At 37.7% G+C, this 15,706-nt stretch overlaps 1 protein-coding gene across 4 annotated transcripts; it reads left to right on the forward strand.

Moving 5' to 3' along the window:
- The first annotated feature begins 273 nt into the window (after positions 1 to 273).
- slc39a13 (solute carrier family 39 member 13) lies at positions 274 to 13,067 on the forward strand. Of its 4 annotated transcripts, none has more exons than XM_026267425.1 (11): positions 275 to 453; positions 1,129 to 1,163; positions 1,731 to 2,109; positions 3,626 to 3,733; positions 4,648 to 4,781; positions 8,406 to 8,534; positions 8,685 to 8,774; positions 9,505 to 9,555; positions 9,773 to 9,905; positions 11,581 to 11,680; positions 11,805 to 13,067. In XM_026267425.1, the coding sequence occupies exons 3-11, from the start codon at positions 1,758 to 1,760 to the stop codon at positions 11,878 to 11,880; spliced, it is 1,173 nt and encodes a 390-aa protein (XP_026123210.1). In that variant the 5' UTR covers positions 275 to 453; positions 1,129 to 1,163; positions 1,731 to 1,757; the 3' UTR covers positions 11,881 to 13,067. The 4 variants fall into 4 exon arrangements, with proteins under 4 accessions (XP_026123208.1, XP_026123210.1, XP_026123211.1 ...); XM_026267426.1 differs by having other exon boundaries at positions 1,750 to 2,109; XM_026267423.1 differs by lacking the exon at positions 1,129 to 1,163 and having other exon boundaries at positions 274 to 453.
- The last annotated feature ends 2,639 nt before the right edge of the window (positions 13,068 to 15,706 follow it).

The raw sequence follows: 15,706 nt of genomic DNA on the forward strand, positions 1-15,706 counted from the left end.
ACAATACAAAGATGAACTAGAGAAGCTCATCAAGACAACCTTTGGAGAGGCCTTGTCTTAAAGTTTACAAAAAATAAAAGTATTGATTTGTGAAGGTTATTATGTTGTTTCAATACTCTTTCCATCTGAATAGAGATTTGATTAAACTGAAGTACTTTTGTATTATTACCTTTTGCCCTTTTTCAGCGGGTTAAATAACCATATTCTTCCAGCACGTTCTTCACATGTTTGCTACTTGAGTCTCCTCCTCTGTCTATGGTAAAGCGCGCGCTCAGGCCGCCCCTCTCTGCGCCGGATGGAAATGCACTTCCGGTCGGTGAGACGTGGCTGACGGTGGAAAATCCTTCAGGAGGGAAATCGGGAGACTGTCTGCTGCAGTGCTCCTGCTCTTAGACAAGAAGTGCCTGGATGGCAGGGTCAAGCCGGAGGAAAAACTGTAGGAATTTCAGCCGGGTAAGACCAAACGGTTTTTTTTCCCGCTGCTGCTTATCTTGTAGACAGCGGTTTGTTTTCCAAGGCACTCAACTTTGTATCGATGTAGTTTGCGTGCACCGTTGTTTTTATCAGAAACATTGCAACAACGTTGTGTTTTGCGTATAGACAGACTCATCATCGCCAATAAGTAGGCTATCATAAAATGGACGATTTTGTCTTTGGGCCTTCTTGTTGTTTTAATTAGTTTAGCAGACAAACGCAGAACCGTAGCAAACTTTGGCGTGTTTTTAAAGCCCAGCGGGGCTGGAATTTGTCAGGAATCTCGCCGCTCCCTCCACTCCTGCACGTCCACAGACCGTCCAAACCTGCTCCTCTGTTACTGTTACATTTGCATTTTCGTCCACCCATAACGGAGGTCGTATATCCAGGTTTATAAAGTATGTATGATTAAAGCATGAGTTTAAGTAAATATAAAGTATGTTGGTTTCACGTGTATATTCTTTACATATTTGTGAAATAAAGACAATTTAAACTCAAATGCAATGTTTCAATATTGTATTAAGATCAGCTGCTGAAGACCGGTGAATACATTTATCCTCATTGTTATGGGTGCTAGTTATACACTATTTGAAGGGATTGTATTTGGCCTGACTCTAATGCATTATCTGATATCATGTTTTCATCTCTATGTAGATTATTTTCCTGTGTTGGCAGTAAGGACCTAAAAGGTGTGCTGTTTTTGTAGGTTGTGACTCATGTTGCCATGGTCTTTTGAATGTGTGTCTTTTTATTTGGTGTATAGGCTTTTTTTTTTTTTTTGTGGGGTGGTAGATAGGAGTGGAAGCACTTAGTCACCATATCCAGACCTTTCAATTTGGAGGCCAAGCTAGAGGGCAAGGCTTCCCCTGGAATTGCAAATTGTTTTTTCTTTTTTATATATATATATTTTTTAAACAACATAAATGTCTTACAGACACAGTACATACATTTCTAAGGTGTTAAGTTGCACTTGTTTTGAACTTGTAAAGTAAATTAAGTTGCATCCTTTTGAAAGTTGCTGTGGTTAAAATGTTAAAGCGTAAAAATTAAGTGTGAGTAGTCAGTTTTAGAATTTCTATGCATCCAATAGTAATACAGTTTAAGAGATGTAACGCTGAATCTTGGTGGGGGCGAAGTTTGTTTTAATTGTCTACCACAATAAGCTAACTAGCCTATTGGTTTAGTCTGGGTCTAAGAAACCCTAAACCTCATTCAAACTCAACTAATCTTTCCACTTCATGAAATTTTGTTTGAAGGCTCCTCTCTGCCTTACAGCACCCTACATGTTTCTTCCAAATACTTTGCGGAGGTCTGGGCTGATGAGCGCAGGACAGGAGAAGCCCGTTTGGGCATTGGCTGTGCTGCTCCTTGGCGCCGCCCTTCTGGCGTCATCCCTTGGTGGGAAGATGATGGCTCAGACTGCTGTGGCCCAAGCAAAGACTGCACCTGCAGGACCAGGACCATGGTGCATTAAGGACCTCCTAGGCCTCCAGTACCTGAACGAGCTGTTCTCCATAATAGATAACTTAGATGTTTGGTTCTGTTCCCTTGTGGGATCGATCGCCGTCGGACTCAGTGGTGTCTTTCCACTCATAGTGATACCCATTGAAGCTGGAACAGCTTTAAAATCTGAGGGTAAGTCAAACTTATGCTTGCATGCTTTTGTGATCTAGGTCTGTGACTCTGTGTGTATGTGAATAGCTCATTGTAACAGCTAATCTAGGATCAGGTTACATGCTGAGCAGATCAGGTAGAGGTAGCATTGTGTTACATTCAGAGCTGGTCCAGATATTCACAACAGTGTCCTTATGCAGACTAATGGGCAGAGATCTAGTATTTTGTGTCTCTTCTTTGTTCATTCTATCAGAGGTGGAAAAATGATGAGTCTTTCTGGCCATGTGCAGGTCATCTATAGTTTGTGAGCAGAAAGGAAAAATTGTTCAAATTTTCTGGTCACACATCAGGCCTAGTGTGACAAATAGGCACCTGTTTGTTATTATTACAGGCTTGTAGTCTGATTTAGGTCCTCAGTTGTTTGGTTACATTAAATCAGAGCTCATTTGACTTAAAGCTCATGTTCTCCGTGGGATTTTCCCTGCTTATGCCTGGTTCCACATTTAGTTTTTCATACCATGGTAAAGTAATTTCCCAGCCATGGTTATAATACTAATACAATAACTTTTTTGATAGTCAATTTAATTATAAATTAAACAGAAGGTCACAGAAGGTTAGGTACAGTCAATAGAATTATTGGATTTATCTATGGTTTTGTTTCTAATAAGAGGCACAGAAAATGCAACATTTTACATGTTAGAGTCATGAGCAGACCCGTTCATTTTGGGGACTGACCTCATGGAATCTTCCTCAAACTATGTGTGTATTAGATTACATTTAGGAATCTTCCCCAAACTGATATGAAGAATCTTGTAGAGACAGTATTCAGCGATCACTGAGAAAATTTGTTGTGTGAGCATGCTTGACCTATAAAAGAATTTGTTCAGCTACACCTGTCATGGCTTGTCTAAATAGTTCTTGATTTAGCGGACGTTCAATAGAAGAACCAACAGAACCATGCCAAAAAGTGTGCAATAACATTATATGGTTGACAGGTCGCACTCCAAAGATCTATGCAGAGCGCAGTGCTGCTCTGTGAAGCTTTTGTCTGCAATGATATCAGTCATGCAGAAATAGACCGGATTCTGGCAGTGTCAGGAAGTAGACCGGCTTAAGAGAAGGTCTGTTTTGATTTACCAGTAGAGGTTGCAATGGGCAGGGGAGAAGAGGGTTAGCCTGAATTATAAGTGTGTCCTGTACCACAGAGACTGACCACATGATTTCCAAAACAGTCTGGAGTATTGGATTTAGATAATTTATGTCTGTTACTGTATATTCCCATAAGCTCTTACAGTTGCAAAAGTAGCTTATTAAAGCTGTGCAGCTTCAGAACTTAAGCTGTACGAAAAACAAAATAATAATTAAATGTAAGAACTTGTAGAATGATTTTGCAACTGTATGGTGGTTTCACCATCTGCTTTATGTGAAGGATTTGCTCAATTTGCTTAACACGGCAAGATCTTTGGAGTGTTGCATATAAAGCATTTCTGCTAATGTTTGTTTATGAACTTCCCCTGATGCTCTTCACTGTTTGCAGATGGGTGTCAGAAGCTGAAGAAGCTCTTGAGTTTTGCCATTGGTGGTCTCTTAGGTGACGTGTTTCTTCATCTCCTTCCTGAAGCCTGGGCTTACACTTCCAGTCCTGGTAAGAATTTTCACATTATATATAACATTTGTTGATGCTCATGCATTAATCATAATCTTTGTGGTCTTTCTGTTTCTTAGTCTTATCTCTGTTCGGTTTCTGTTTCTTTTTGGTGTGTTTTTTAATAACCCTTCCTGTAACTCCCAGTAGGTATAAACCTGTGGTTTTGTCATTCATCCCCTCCCCGTTTCTCTCTCCTGAATGGGAATCCCTTACATTGTTTTACATGAGACTATGCCTTTTTAAAATTTTAACATCAATAGTGTGTAGTAACTGACCTTTGCTAAACCCTTTTCTCTCTGGTATCTCTGCTCCAGTTTCTCAGATTTACTGTGGTACTGAAATCGATATGAAAAATGGCATTTAGTCACAATTACTTTGAAGCAAATGTTAGTCCCTTTATTGATCGTATGTCTTCATTTTGGGGATTCAAGGCTCACACAGTGCTATTTACATTTTTTTAGAAGTCCACACTGTGTATTTTGTTACTATTATAGTTGATATTTTTGTTTGATAATATTATAATGCTGAAAGCTTTTCAAATATTATTAATAAAGGCAAGTTTGTTCAATATACAGTACAGTTTTTAAGGCAGAGAGCATGTTATTTTAGTATTTTATAGTATACAAGCATACAGTTTTTATTAGTTTTATTTTTACGTTTTCATTTAGATTTATTAATGGATTTCATTTATTGATATATTTAATGCATTTCAGTTAGTTTCCAATGCAACATTTCTTATATACAGTTATTCCTTTATAAAGTTTTTCATCTGATATTTTATTTTATTAAAGGTTTTTAAGTGGTTTTAGTAAACAATAACAGCATTGGACAGAGCTTAATGAAGTTATTAATTTTTTCTTTGTTTATAAAAAAGAAAAGTAATAAAACTTGTGTTTGCATGTGTTGGATAGATGGGTCCCACAGGCACTATCATACGCAGGGTTTGTGGTTGATAGGGGGTCTGCTGTCCTTTCTCATTTTGGAAAAAGTATTCCCAGATGAAGACAGTGACCAAGAGAGCAAAGCTTTCTGCCAAAGAACTGAAGTAAGTCACATGTGTTGTTCTTACATATTCCAGCACCTTGAATCAGTTCAATTGACTCCTGTCCACATTGGAACAATGCAATTCTGAACCTCATGGGGGAGCCAAAGCACGATGTTGGAGTTATGAACTCTACAGACTTGCACACTTGCACACTTTATACATCCATATTAACCATCCTGTAGTATACGATAATTATAGCCCAGTTTTTATTCTTATTTATTTTTTTCTATTGAACTAAAAAAAAAGGTACAAGTGCTTTTGAGCTTAAAAATGTTTTTGAGCTATGCTTTTTGAGAATAAGGCCAATAAACGATAATCATTGGCTGAGTTACACTTTTATGTGTGTGTGGGGGCACCCACTTGTAGAGAGCCACTAGCATGTATTCAACATTTCATATATTTATGTAACACACATTCTTAAAAATTATATTCATTTAGAATTAACAATGACTGTTATACAAAGAGTAAAAAGAAAAAAAAAGTACCTAATGCAAAAAAGCCGCCTCTTTTTCCGAGCTGCATAATGACCACTATCTTTCTTTCACTAACGTTATCTCTTCTGATAAAATTTTCAATTAAATTGTTCTCTATGTGCAGTAGAGAAATATCTGAGAATCTGTCCTGTTCCATTAAAGATCAGAGCCAGTTTCTTGTTCTCATAACTGAGAATCTTATTTCTGATTTAGGCAAACCAGCTGGCAGCATGAGTGCAAGCTGCAGTAGTCTGAAAAAGTTTGGATATTTGTCCTTCAGTACTTTAAGTTTTTCAAGAGTGATCAAGAGAAATCACACATTTCACAAGATCCACTTCAGCTGTCACAAGCTGAGGGTGAGTCTTAAAGGGTTACTTCACCCCAAAATGAAAGTTTTGTCATGTCGTTCCAAACCCGTAAAAGCTTTGTTTGTCTTTTTGGGGGTAAACAATTTGATATATTTTGAATAAAAACCGTGAGGCTTGTGACTGTCCCATTGACTGCCAAGTAAAATACACAGTCCAGGATGGTTCAGAAAATTGTGAAAGACATCATCAGAATAGTCCATCTGCCATCAGTGGTTCAGTCTGAATTTAATGAAGCGACAAGAACACTTTTCTGTGTAAAAAACAATGACTTCATTAAACAATTCATCTCCTCAACATTAGCATAGCGCCATTTTGGAGAATATATGCTGGATCAAAATAGCGTATGTTGTTCCTTGTGGCGTGGCTGACACAGAACAACGTACGCTATTCGCTTCCATCAGATATTCTCCAAAATGGTGCTACCCCCTCCTAAACTCCGCCTATAATGATAACTAAGACTATATCAACATGCAATCTCGTGGACATAATAAGACAAGCCTAAAATGTATTCAAAAAAATAAAAACTTTACCAAAATCTTTTTCTTTTTTTGTCAATTAATTGTGGACTGCTCTCCAAGCCTCCCCTACCCGAGCTTTCATGAGTGCTAAAATGTCTAAAATGGTGAGATTTTTAGTTGACTAAAATTAAATAGGATAAGGTTGACTAAATTTGATAAAAAACTATCAAGTATATTTAACACCAGACTAAAGGCTTGTACACACCGGGACGATTATCATCGATGCTTAACACCTCTTGACTAAACAAATGGCTGCAGTGTGAGTGTGCACACTGAAAATATGCAAAACTGCAGGCGTAAAAAAATATTTGTTATAATTTTTATTTTTAAAATGCTTCGGGCTCATTTTTTTTTAGTTTGACGTGCCTTGTTAAAACTGGCCGACCAATGAGATTGGCAGTTTTGTTCATGTGTCTGGAGATGCTGAAGTTACAATAAAACATGACTTGGTGGCACTTGAGCACAAAACGGTTTTGCAGAGCACAAATTGATTCCTAACAATGACGAGGAAGTAAGTAGACAAAGAAGATGCATCGAGGCAAGTTGAGTGTAGATCTGCTGGTCTCATTGATGTCTGAACACAAAAAACGCGATAATCGTCCTGATGTGCACGAGGTTTAAGACTAAAATTGAAAAAAGCTAAAATTAACACTAGTTTTGTCTTTGATGTTGAGTTTCTGGAAAAAAAGTTCATCAGTCTTTAAATGTCTTTTAAACTTCTGACTGGTTTATTGCAGCTGTTTGTTTAAACTTGTTTATTAAAGATTAGGATGTTCGGTGAAAACACAAAGAGAGAGAGGGAATAGTCCTGATTGAATAATAGATGATATAGGAATGTTGTAGGGTCACGAATCGTGAATCACTTTTCGTCAGATGGATATTTGAACTTTACAACTCATGTCCCATTCAAATACCCACAGGACTGTTTTTGGCTTTCAAGAAGAACAACCAAACCCCTTTTATTCCGGCCTTATTTCAGCATATTGCATCAGTCAGTTAAACACACACACACACACAAATGCATACTTTCTCACTTTTTGGGCTCCACCCTGAGGGGTATAACAGCTTAAGGCCTTGAAATATTTGCTTTTAGATGCTTCCTAAAACAAACGAATTACCGTTTTGTTCTGCCTACCTTTCTAGTGTAGACATGACATCAGCTCTCTCACTTTTTAGCGTGAGTCTTCAGTGCCTTGGACATTAAGATCACAAGCAAACAGAGGGGACCTGCAGTGCCCTGTCCACCCCACCCCCTCCCCTCCCCTTCCCTTCTAATTATAACTTTTAATTTGACTTGGTCTATGACTTGAATCTGTTTGTGAATGCTTATGTCTGAGTCTTCTTCCTTGCTTACGGGATACCTGGGAGTTTGATTGATAGCCTCTGCTCTGTTTGGGTAGCTATAAATAGCCTCTAGCAGGAAGCAGCTGCCATCAGCAGACAGACGGGCCACAGAAGTCAGCCACGGTGCACAGAAACCACAGCTGAGAGGCCTTACAGACTGTGGGCTAGAACAGGGAGGAAGTGTCTAGTTCTGGTATTACAATCTAAAATACCTGCTGCTATAAAGGACGATTGTTTTCTCACAGTCAGCCTTTGTCGGCCATTTCTGTCTCCTCAACCCGTGGTAAGAATTATGTGAATTTAGAAGCAGAAATGTTTTTAATCACACACATGCTTAAATTTGTGGTAATTGGTAATGCTCTGTAGAAAGCTGTAGAAGCTCAACTCAGTGTTATAAGTGTGGCGATGAGTTGATCTAAGAAAAAAGTCTGTTTGATCTCCTTAGTCGACAGAGTAGTGGTGTGCTGGAAATTCCCACAAAACATTTTCCTCAGTTTATAAAAATGAATGGAACATGTTTTAGCAGTGTACTTATAACATGTAGCACTGAATAAATGTTTAAAATATGCAGTACTGGCGAATAAAATTGTATTAAATTTGGATTGTTGGGGTGGTGGGGGGGGTCTTGTACATAACCTTTAAAAAGTTGGGGGTCGGTAAAATGTTGAAGTCTTTTGGGAAGAAGTCTCTTATTCTCCTCAAGAGATTTCATAACAATGCATCCTTGCTAAATAAGTGTTATTAAAATCAATCAATCTTGCTGACCCCAAACCATTCAATAGTAGTGTAACTATTTCAGTTTTCTTGGCATTCGATTTAATCTTGATTTGATAGTAGTTAAAATTGCTCTTGAATGCTGTGAAATGAGACCCAGGTTTGTTAGAAATACTTACTGTGGTGTTCCCTCTCTTTCCAAACTAGTCGTCTTCAACAGATCTGAGCAGCGAGGTCTCTGTGTCCCCACAAACAAATGGCATCTGCTCAAACAACAACTCCGACTCCAAGCCAAAGACTGACATCAGCCTTTACACAGAGCCAAAGAAAATAAAGGTAAGCTGCACACACAAATCATGCCTTGTCTAAGGGGTTATTAAATCATTACAGACAAGTACTAGGACCATTTCCTTGGAGCCAATCATACAGCATTTAAGTGTCTGTTACCTGTTATCTTTTCTCTTACTTTGTTTCTTTATTTTTCAGACAAGTGGTTATCTAAACCTTCTTGCTAACTGCATTGATAACTTCACTCATGGGCTGGCAGTGGCAGGGAGCTTCTTAGTAAGCCGAAAGGTAAGAGCAAACAGAGATCAATTCCATATAAATAGGATTCAGCCTTCATTCTTACTACTACAGATCTCAGTAAAGTAAAGGAAAGCCAGTTGCTGCTAGCACAGCCTGCTATAGAGTGCACTATTAATGTGAACAGATCTGTTTAGGGCAGTTGTATGTCTGGTAATTATGACTTTATGTGCTTTATAAATAGATTGAGAGTGCCTGTGTAAATATAATATGGGTTGGCCACTTTTAAGCATTTTAGACCTTAAACTAATCACATCCCCCATAATTATTTTGGTCAATGGTAATCACTGCAAACAGAGAGATGGAGATGTTTGTGATGTGTGGGAATATTTATAGTGCAGCAGTATATATATGGCTTTGTGAAGCTGAAGTGCAGGTGGAGAAGCATAAGGCTCCCAGCATGCGTGGGGAGGGAGTTACAGAGGAAATGGACTTGGTGCAACAGAAACCACTATACTTGCACAGAAAAACACACTTTTACACATTTGCTCACTGGCCTGGATGTACATTTTTGGCTGCAGAAATACAAGGGAGAGTATTGATGGAGAACTGTGCCATTTCACTGTTTTAGCTTCTGTTGACATTCAGTTAAACATATATGTTTGCAAATAAACATGGTCTGGATTATAAAATATGATTTTGCTGCCCTACCCTGGTTGAATTAGAAAACAAGGGTATACCACAATATATTTACGATACCTTCTTTTACTTGTCCTAACAGGTCGGTTGCTTAACAACATTCGCTATTCTGCTTCATGAGATCCCTCATGAGGTACGTGAGTCAGTATCTTTCTCTGTCTGTTGAGTTTCAGCCAGGTAATTAGTATACAGGAACAATGCATTTAATTTTTAACCGATCGATAACAGTTTAATATTAGTGACTTGGAATGAGCAAGTAGTCATTCAAGAGTGAAATGTCTCAATACTTTATAGTACTCAGGACTTACCAATTTCTGTTGTTGTGCACACATTTCTGTCTTTACGGAAAGGTGGGAGATTTTGCCATTCTGCTGCGAGCAGGATTTGACCGCTGGAAAGCAGCCCGCATGCAGCTCTCTACAGCGTTAGGAGGAGTCCTGGGGGCATGTTTTGCTCTTTGCTCCCAATCACAGCATGGGGCAGGTGAGACACCACAGTCCTCAAAACATCTCTCCGCTCTCAGACTACTGTTCAAAGGTCTAGGGTCACTATGATTTTTCTAATAAAACCAAAAATTCTAACTTGTATTTAGTAAGAAAGCAATAAATATAATGTTATTTCAAATAAATGCTTTTCTTTTGAACTTACTATTCATCAAAGAATACTGAAGACAAATATTCATGGTTTCCACAGAATTAAGCACAACTGTTTTTAACACTGATAATAATAATAAATCTTTATTGTGTGAACCAAATCAGCATATTAGAATGATTTCTGAAGGATCATGACACCGAAGACTGATAATAATGTAATAGAGTAATGGCTGCTGAGAATAGAGAACACTTGTTTTAAATTGTAATAATATTTCATGTTACTGTTGTTACAGTAGTTTAAATGCAAACTTTGTGAGCATTAAGCCCGAGACACACTGCAATGATTTTCGGCTGTCCCAGTCAGGCAAATCGTGAAACAGTCATGGTGATTTCTGTGATTTTGGCTCCAATCGGTGGTCCTATGTCGTACAGTATGAATAATCCCATGTTGATAAAAGTGGCGGCAGAAAACAGTCGTCATTTGAATATCACGCACCTAAAAACACCTAGTTTAGAAACCTCACACCTAGAGTTTACGACACCGAGAAATGAAACCCGGCCAAAAAGAGGACGTAATTTATATGTATTTTTAAAATACTAGTAAATATAAACAGTCTATATAGTTCCCCTCACTCTACAACAAATATTTTAGCTTAATGGTATTCAGAACAGAACAAGAATGAAAAATAAGCAGTTATAAAATGATATATTAAACTTGAAAATATAACACTAATTAGGCTATATAGTGGCATTCATATTACAATATAACAGCGTACAAATGTCAAGCAAAACTGAAACGGCATATGGCTCACATCTGTCTCATACCACAAATTTTTGCCATGTTTGTTTGCATAACTATTATTCATCATATAGCTTAAACATAGCTTTACACTTGCCTCATGTTGTAATATCCGTGTAAAATCCTTCACATGTACAAAAATGTTTGTTTGGGTGCTGCATGCTGATTTGATGTACAGCGGGCCTTTTAAAATAAACAGTGTAACTTTTATGTTTGGTTGACTGCATTTTAGTTTGATGATGAATGGCTGAAATGTCAGGCAATGGTAGAACTTAATGTTGTTTGTGTGTGCGTGAGGCTCCTGTGCGATCAGATGGATTAAATCCTTTAGGCTACTTGTTGCACAGTGTTTTTTCTTCCCTTTTGTTAATTTGTTAATTATTTTATTTTAAATTTTGTAAATGAGGCCCAGTGTGTTTACTGCTATGACCCATGTTTACACATAGCGTACGGGTTAGTAGGTGTCATCATAATACAGTCTACATGCATGTCATACCCAAGTTTATTAGATCAGTGTCGCATAATGTGATTTGCAATAATCATATAGGATTGCTATAATAGTCTCTATAAGGCTTAAGAGATGTATTATATCTTTAAGCTTTTCATGTTTCTTCTGATTGTCAACATTTGTTGTTAGTTGCAATGTTGTTCTTCCTTATTTGTGACTTACCATTCCATGCCTAACAAGACTTTTATTTGTGGAAAACTCATAAGCACCTTATCAAACATATTCTTCAGTGTTGGTTCTTCTCATGTGTCTTTCTAGAGAATGCCACTGCCTGGATCCTGCCCTTCACCTCAGGTGGCTTTCTCTACATTGCGTTGGTCAATGTGGTACCTGATCTGCTACAGGAGACCAACCCTAGGTAAGGTGTCCACTTCCCTGAGAAATGGGGTCTTTCTGTCTGTTTGTCTCCCACAGTAAAATCCTGCCATACTTCACATATGAAATAAACTGAATGTTCACGATCATGTGCCCTGCTCCCACAGGAACTCCTTTCTACAGGTTCTGCTGTTGTTTTGTGGGATAGCAGTCATGGCTCTTCTCTCAGTCATCATGGACTAGCCACAGACGAGAACTGCTTTTATCAAGAGTGCTACCTAGCATGTTGGAGGATTGGGGACAATTCACTCCACTGGTTATGCTTTAAATAATATTTGTCACCCCCAAAGACCATGTAGAAGAAACAGCTTTGACAATCAGGTGTTTCCATCTGTGTCCATGTGTTTTAGTCTTCTCCTTCATACACTTCTGTGTCCGGATTAAAACTGAACTCATGCCTGACAAGCACCAGCTGAAAGTGAAGGGAAAAACAGGTTTGTGCAAAAGGTGCTCCAAAAATAACAGTGGTTGCAATTGGTAATATTTTGCATTCTTCTTCATGTTTCTGATTTTCTGTTTTTTTCTATGTCAAACACATTTCCAATGTCAGTTGGTTACATCAATGTGATTTGCTTATTTGCTTATTATATGGAATGCAGGTTTCACAAGTCAACACTTTATCCTTTATTAAGAGACAAGCATAATCAGATTTTTGATGGTCATCATCATTGCGTTTCGATAAACTAATACGGCTTCACTTTTAGAAGTCTTTCTGTTGAAGTGAAATCTATACAAGCTCATTTCATGCTTCATTTGCTCAAGTTGAGACCTCCACACTCTGCATGACTACATATTCCTAATTGCACATACATCAGTGAACACACTCCTGTTGTCAAACACTTTTGAAATACTTAAGTAGCCTTCTTTTCAGGTATTCCTCAGTCATTTGTTTTAAAATCGTGATGTCTGTCTTTTCTTGCAGTCTTTAGTCTTGATGCTGATTGTGTCCTGATAGCCACTACACTGCTGCATTTAGCTCTAATTTACTGATTTTCTGTACAGTTCATTGTGGTCCTGGCATTGCAATACATAGTTTTGAGTGATTTCGACTAATAGATTGATGGATTCATAAGCAGACACTTTGTTTACTTAACTGACTTGGTGCCATTTTATTCACATTTCTCAAAAGCTAAAATGGTTAATAAATGGATAGTCTGTTTAAGAGTAGAGTATATGGATTGTTACTGAAAAGAATGTTCTGAACGTGTCACATGGCAGGTCAGAACAGTCTTTGCCAGATTGTAAATAATTGAAAAGAGATTATATATATTTATTCTGCAAACAATGCCATGTTGAAAGAAAAATGTCGAACTTGTAAGTCCTCACAGTGTTATATTTGAAATAAAGAAATATTACAGTTTGATTCCAAACTGTTGTGACGTCTGATTTATTTGTACAACTTTTACTCGTAGGAGTAGCATTGCTCCCAGCATTGTATTCCTTGTAGAAATGTATTAATCAGTTCAGCAGTCCGATCTAAATCATTTGCTTGCCTCCTAGCAAAGTGTCGCTTCTCTACTGCTGAAAATCTCATCCTTTACTAGCATTCTGAAGAATGTTGGTGACCAAGCAGTTGGCAGTAGCCTCTGAATTCCAAAGTAGTAGTATTTTTCTATACTATGGAAGTCAATGGCTATCAACTCATTTTCAACATTTGAAAGATTTGGAACAACATGAGGGTGAATAAATGATGAAAGAATTTACATTTTAGGTGACTACCTCTTTAACATCAGATTATAAAATTTTCAGTGCAAATAAAGACAGAAATTCTGAAAACACGTTACTTCAATTTAAGGGGTAGTTCACCCAAAAAATAAAACCATTTCAAACAATGTTGGTAATGTTGGTTTGAAACAGTACAAGGGTGAGTAAAAGATGACACTTTTTATTTTGAGTTGAACTATCCCTTTAAGGGACGAAAACGGTTTCATCTTGATTTACCTTTCTTTGGTACATTTGAGGGCCATGTTCTGGCATACATTTAACCATCAACAGCTTTTTCTATTTCAGTTTTATCAAACTGCTAACATATCTTTGTGATATTTCACTTTTATTTTTCATTTTTTAGATTCAGAACCATACAGTAGATTGCTCGTGACACCAAAGTGATGTATGTTGAGTGAGTGCCTTTCGAAACAGGTCTTTTCTATTGAATTAAAGTTAATGGATTTTTTAGGAGTTCTGCTTTTGATTGACACTCCATATACAGTACCTTCCCGAAGTAGGAAAATGCATTCAATAATGAGGGTTTGATGTTTCCAGCATATGTTGCACATGACCTGCTAAATTGCTGTTACATGCCCATGCGGAGGAACCATTATGCTAAATCAATCTCGTGAGATGGACTCCCCACCATGTTGAACCGTTAGCAACCTAGACCATGTTTCTGTGACGTTTGTATGAGCGTTGGCCTTCCACTACTGTTCCTCTATGCTGATGCTATTTGCTTGGATGACAGCTGCTTGGAGTCTTTTTTGAGTCCATTTTGTCCCATGCAGTCTGCAAGGTCTTTGCTTTTTGATATGTCATACTCACAAATGGCTTGCATTGCCTGCCGCTCCAAGTCTTGTGTGTGTTCAAAGAAGCATTTCTGCAACGCTGTCAGCTATGCCAAGATGCGTGCCACAAGCACATTTTTACTGCACAGTCTGGGTCTGAAATGTCATATGGGAATCAGGGGGTGGTATTGATTTTGTGTTCACACTTGTCCTATTTCAACACAGTCTGTTTGGCAAGGGACTGTTGCCATAACGACTAGCCTGTGGGTTGTCTTCCTTTGTCATCTGCCCTGACAGAGTTCACTTTTTGTGGGAAACTGCCTGGAACTTTACTCAATGATATGTAGCCTTTTTTATATTTGAAAGGCTTTATGTCTTGTCCTTCAAACCATTTTTGATGGCACCTAAAACAAGGCTGCTTATACTAATGTGATTTTTTTTTTCCTCCTGTATGTTGACCTGAACCTCCCACGCTTCTGAAACTCTTCTCAGTGCTTCTCTCCCTCTCTGTGGGCCACCTCCATGGATGGCAGGTGGTGAGTTAGTGCTGCTACAGTTCACACAAGTATATTAATATAAGAGTTGAGTGCACCTGATCATGGGGAAATGGTGAGAAACATACAGAGAGGAGCAGTGAAGGAGAATAATACTGAAAGAAAAAGACCACGTCTGAAAGGACAGATGCAAGGTTTTAGACTGTAAAACATTTCACCCGCTGGATGTGATGTGGAAGGGCAAATGTCTATCAAGTTTGAGATTTTGCTGTGAATGTGTTTTGTCATAGCACAGTACAAAAAAAGTACTTTCTCAGTTCTTTTAGTATGGGTAGGATGTGTTCTGTTTTATTTATTGTGACTGGGAATGTTTCAGAAGACAGGCTGCTGTATGTGGGCGGGAGACCGTGTTGTCTTCTGGGAGTTTCCTTTGAGCAGTTTTCTATCTGGTTTTGTTTACTTTTCTGAAAGTGCTAATATATCAACATTTTCAGGTAATCCAAAGAATATGTAAGACATTTTCTCTCTCTCTCTCTCTCTCTCTCTCTGTGTGTGTGTGTGTTTGGTTATATTTAACTTTGAGAAAGGGAAATGCTGAAATTGTAATTAAAAAATTTTATCTTGTGAACATCTGTTGGAAAATGAATAGCTAACATTAATTTTACTGTTTTATTATAGATATTTGTTCTCAAGAAAGCAACGCATGGTAAGAAAATTATTATTTTTTCTTTTTTGTTTTAACAATGCTTTTTTTTGCCTTATCTTCATATTTGCCGTATTAATGTGTGTTACCAAATAAAATGGGCACATACACCAATTTTGTTTGGAGAAAAATAATTAAAGCTTTTATTTTAGATTTGATTTGAAATGGGGTTTACAGGTTATGCCTCCATGCACTCTCTTGTACTGTTATGACTTTTTTAGTACTATATCTCATCTTATATTTTATTTTATTTGTTAGAGATTGTGTTTTAGGAGATTTTCTTATCTTTCATAATTTTAAAATAAATATATGGT

This window comes from Carassius auratus, chromosome 7, assembly GCF_003368295.1.
Source record: "Carassius auratus strain Wakin chromosome 7, ASM336829v1, whole genome shotgun sequence".
Lineage (NCBI taxonomy): Eukaryota > Metazoa > Chordata > Actinopteri > Cypriniformes > Cyprinidae > Carassius > Carassius auratus.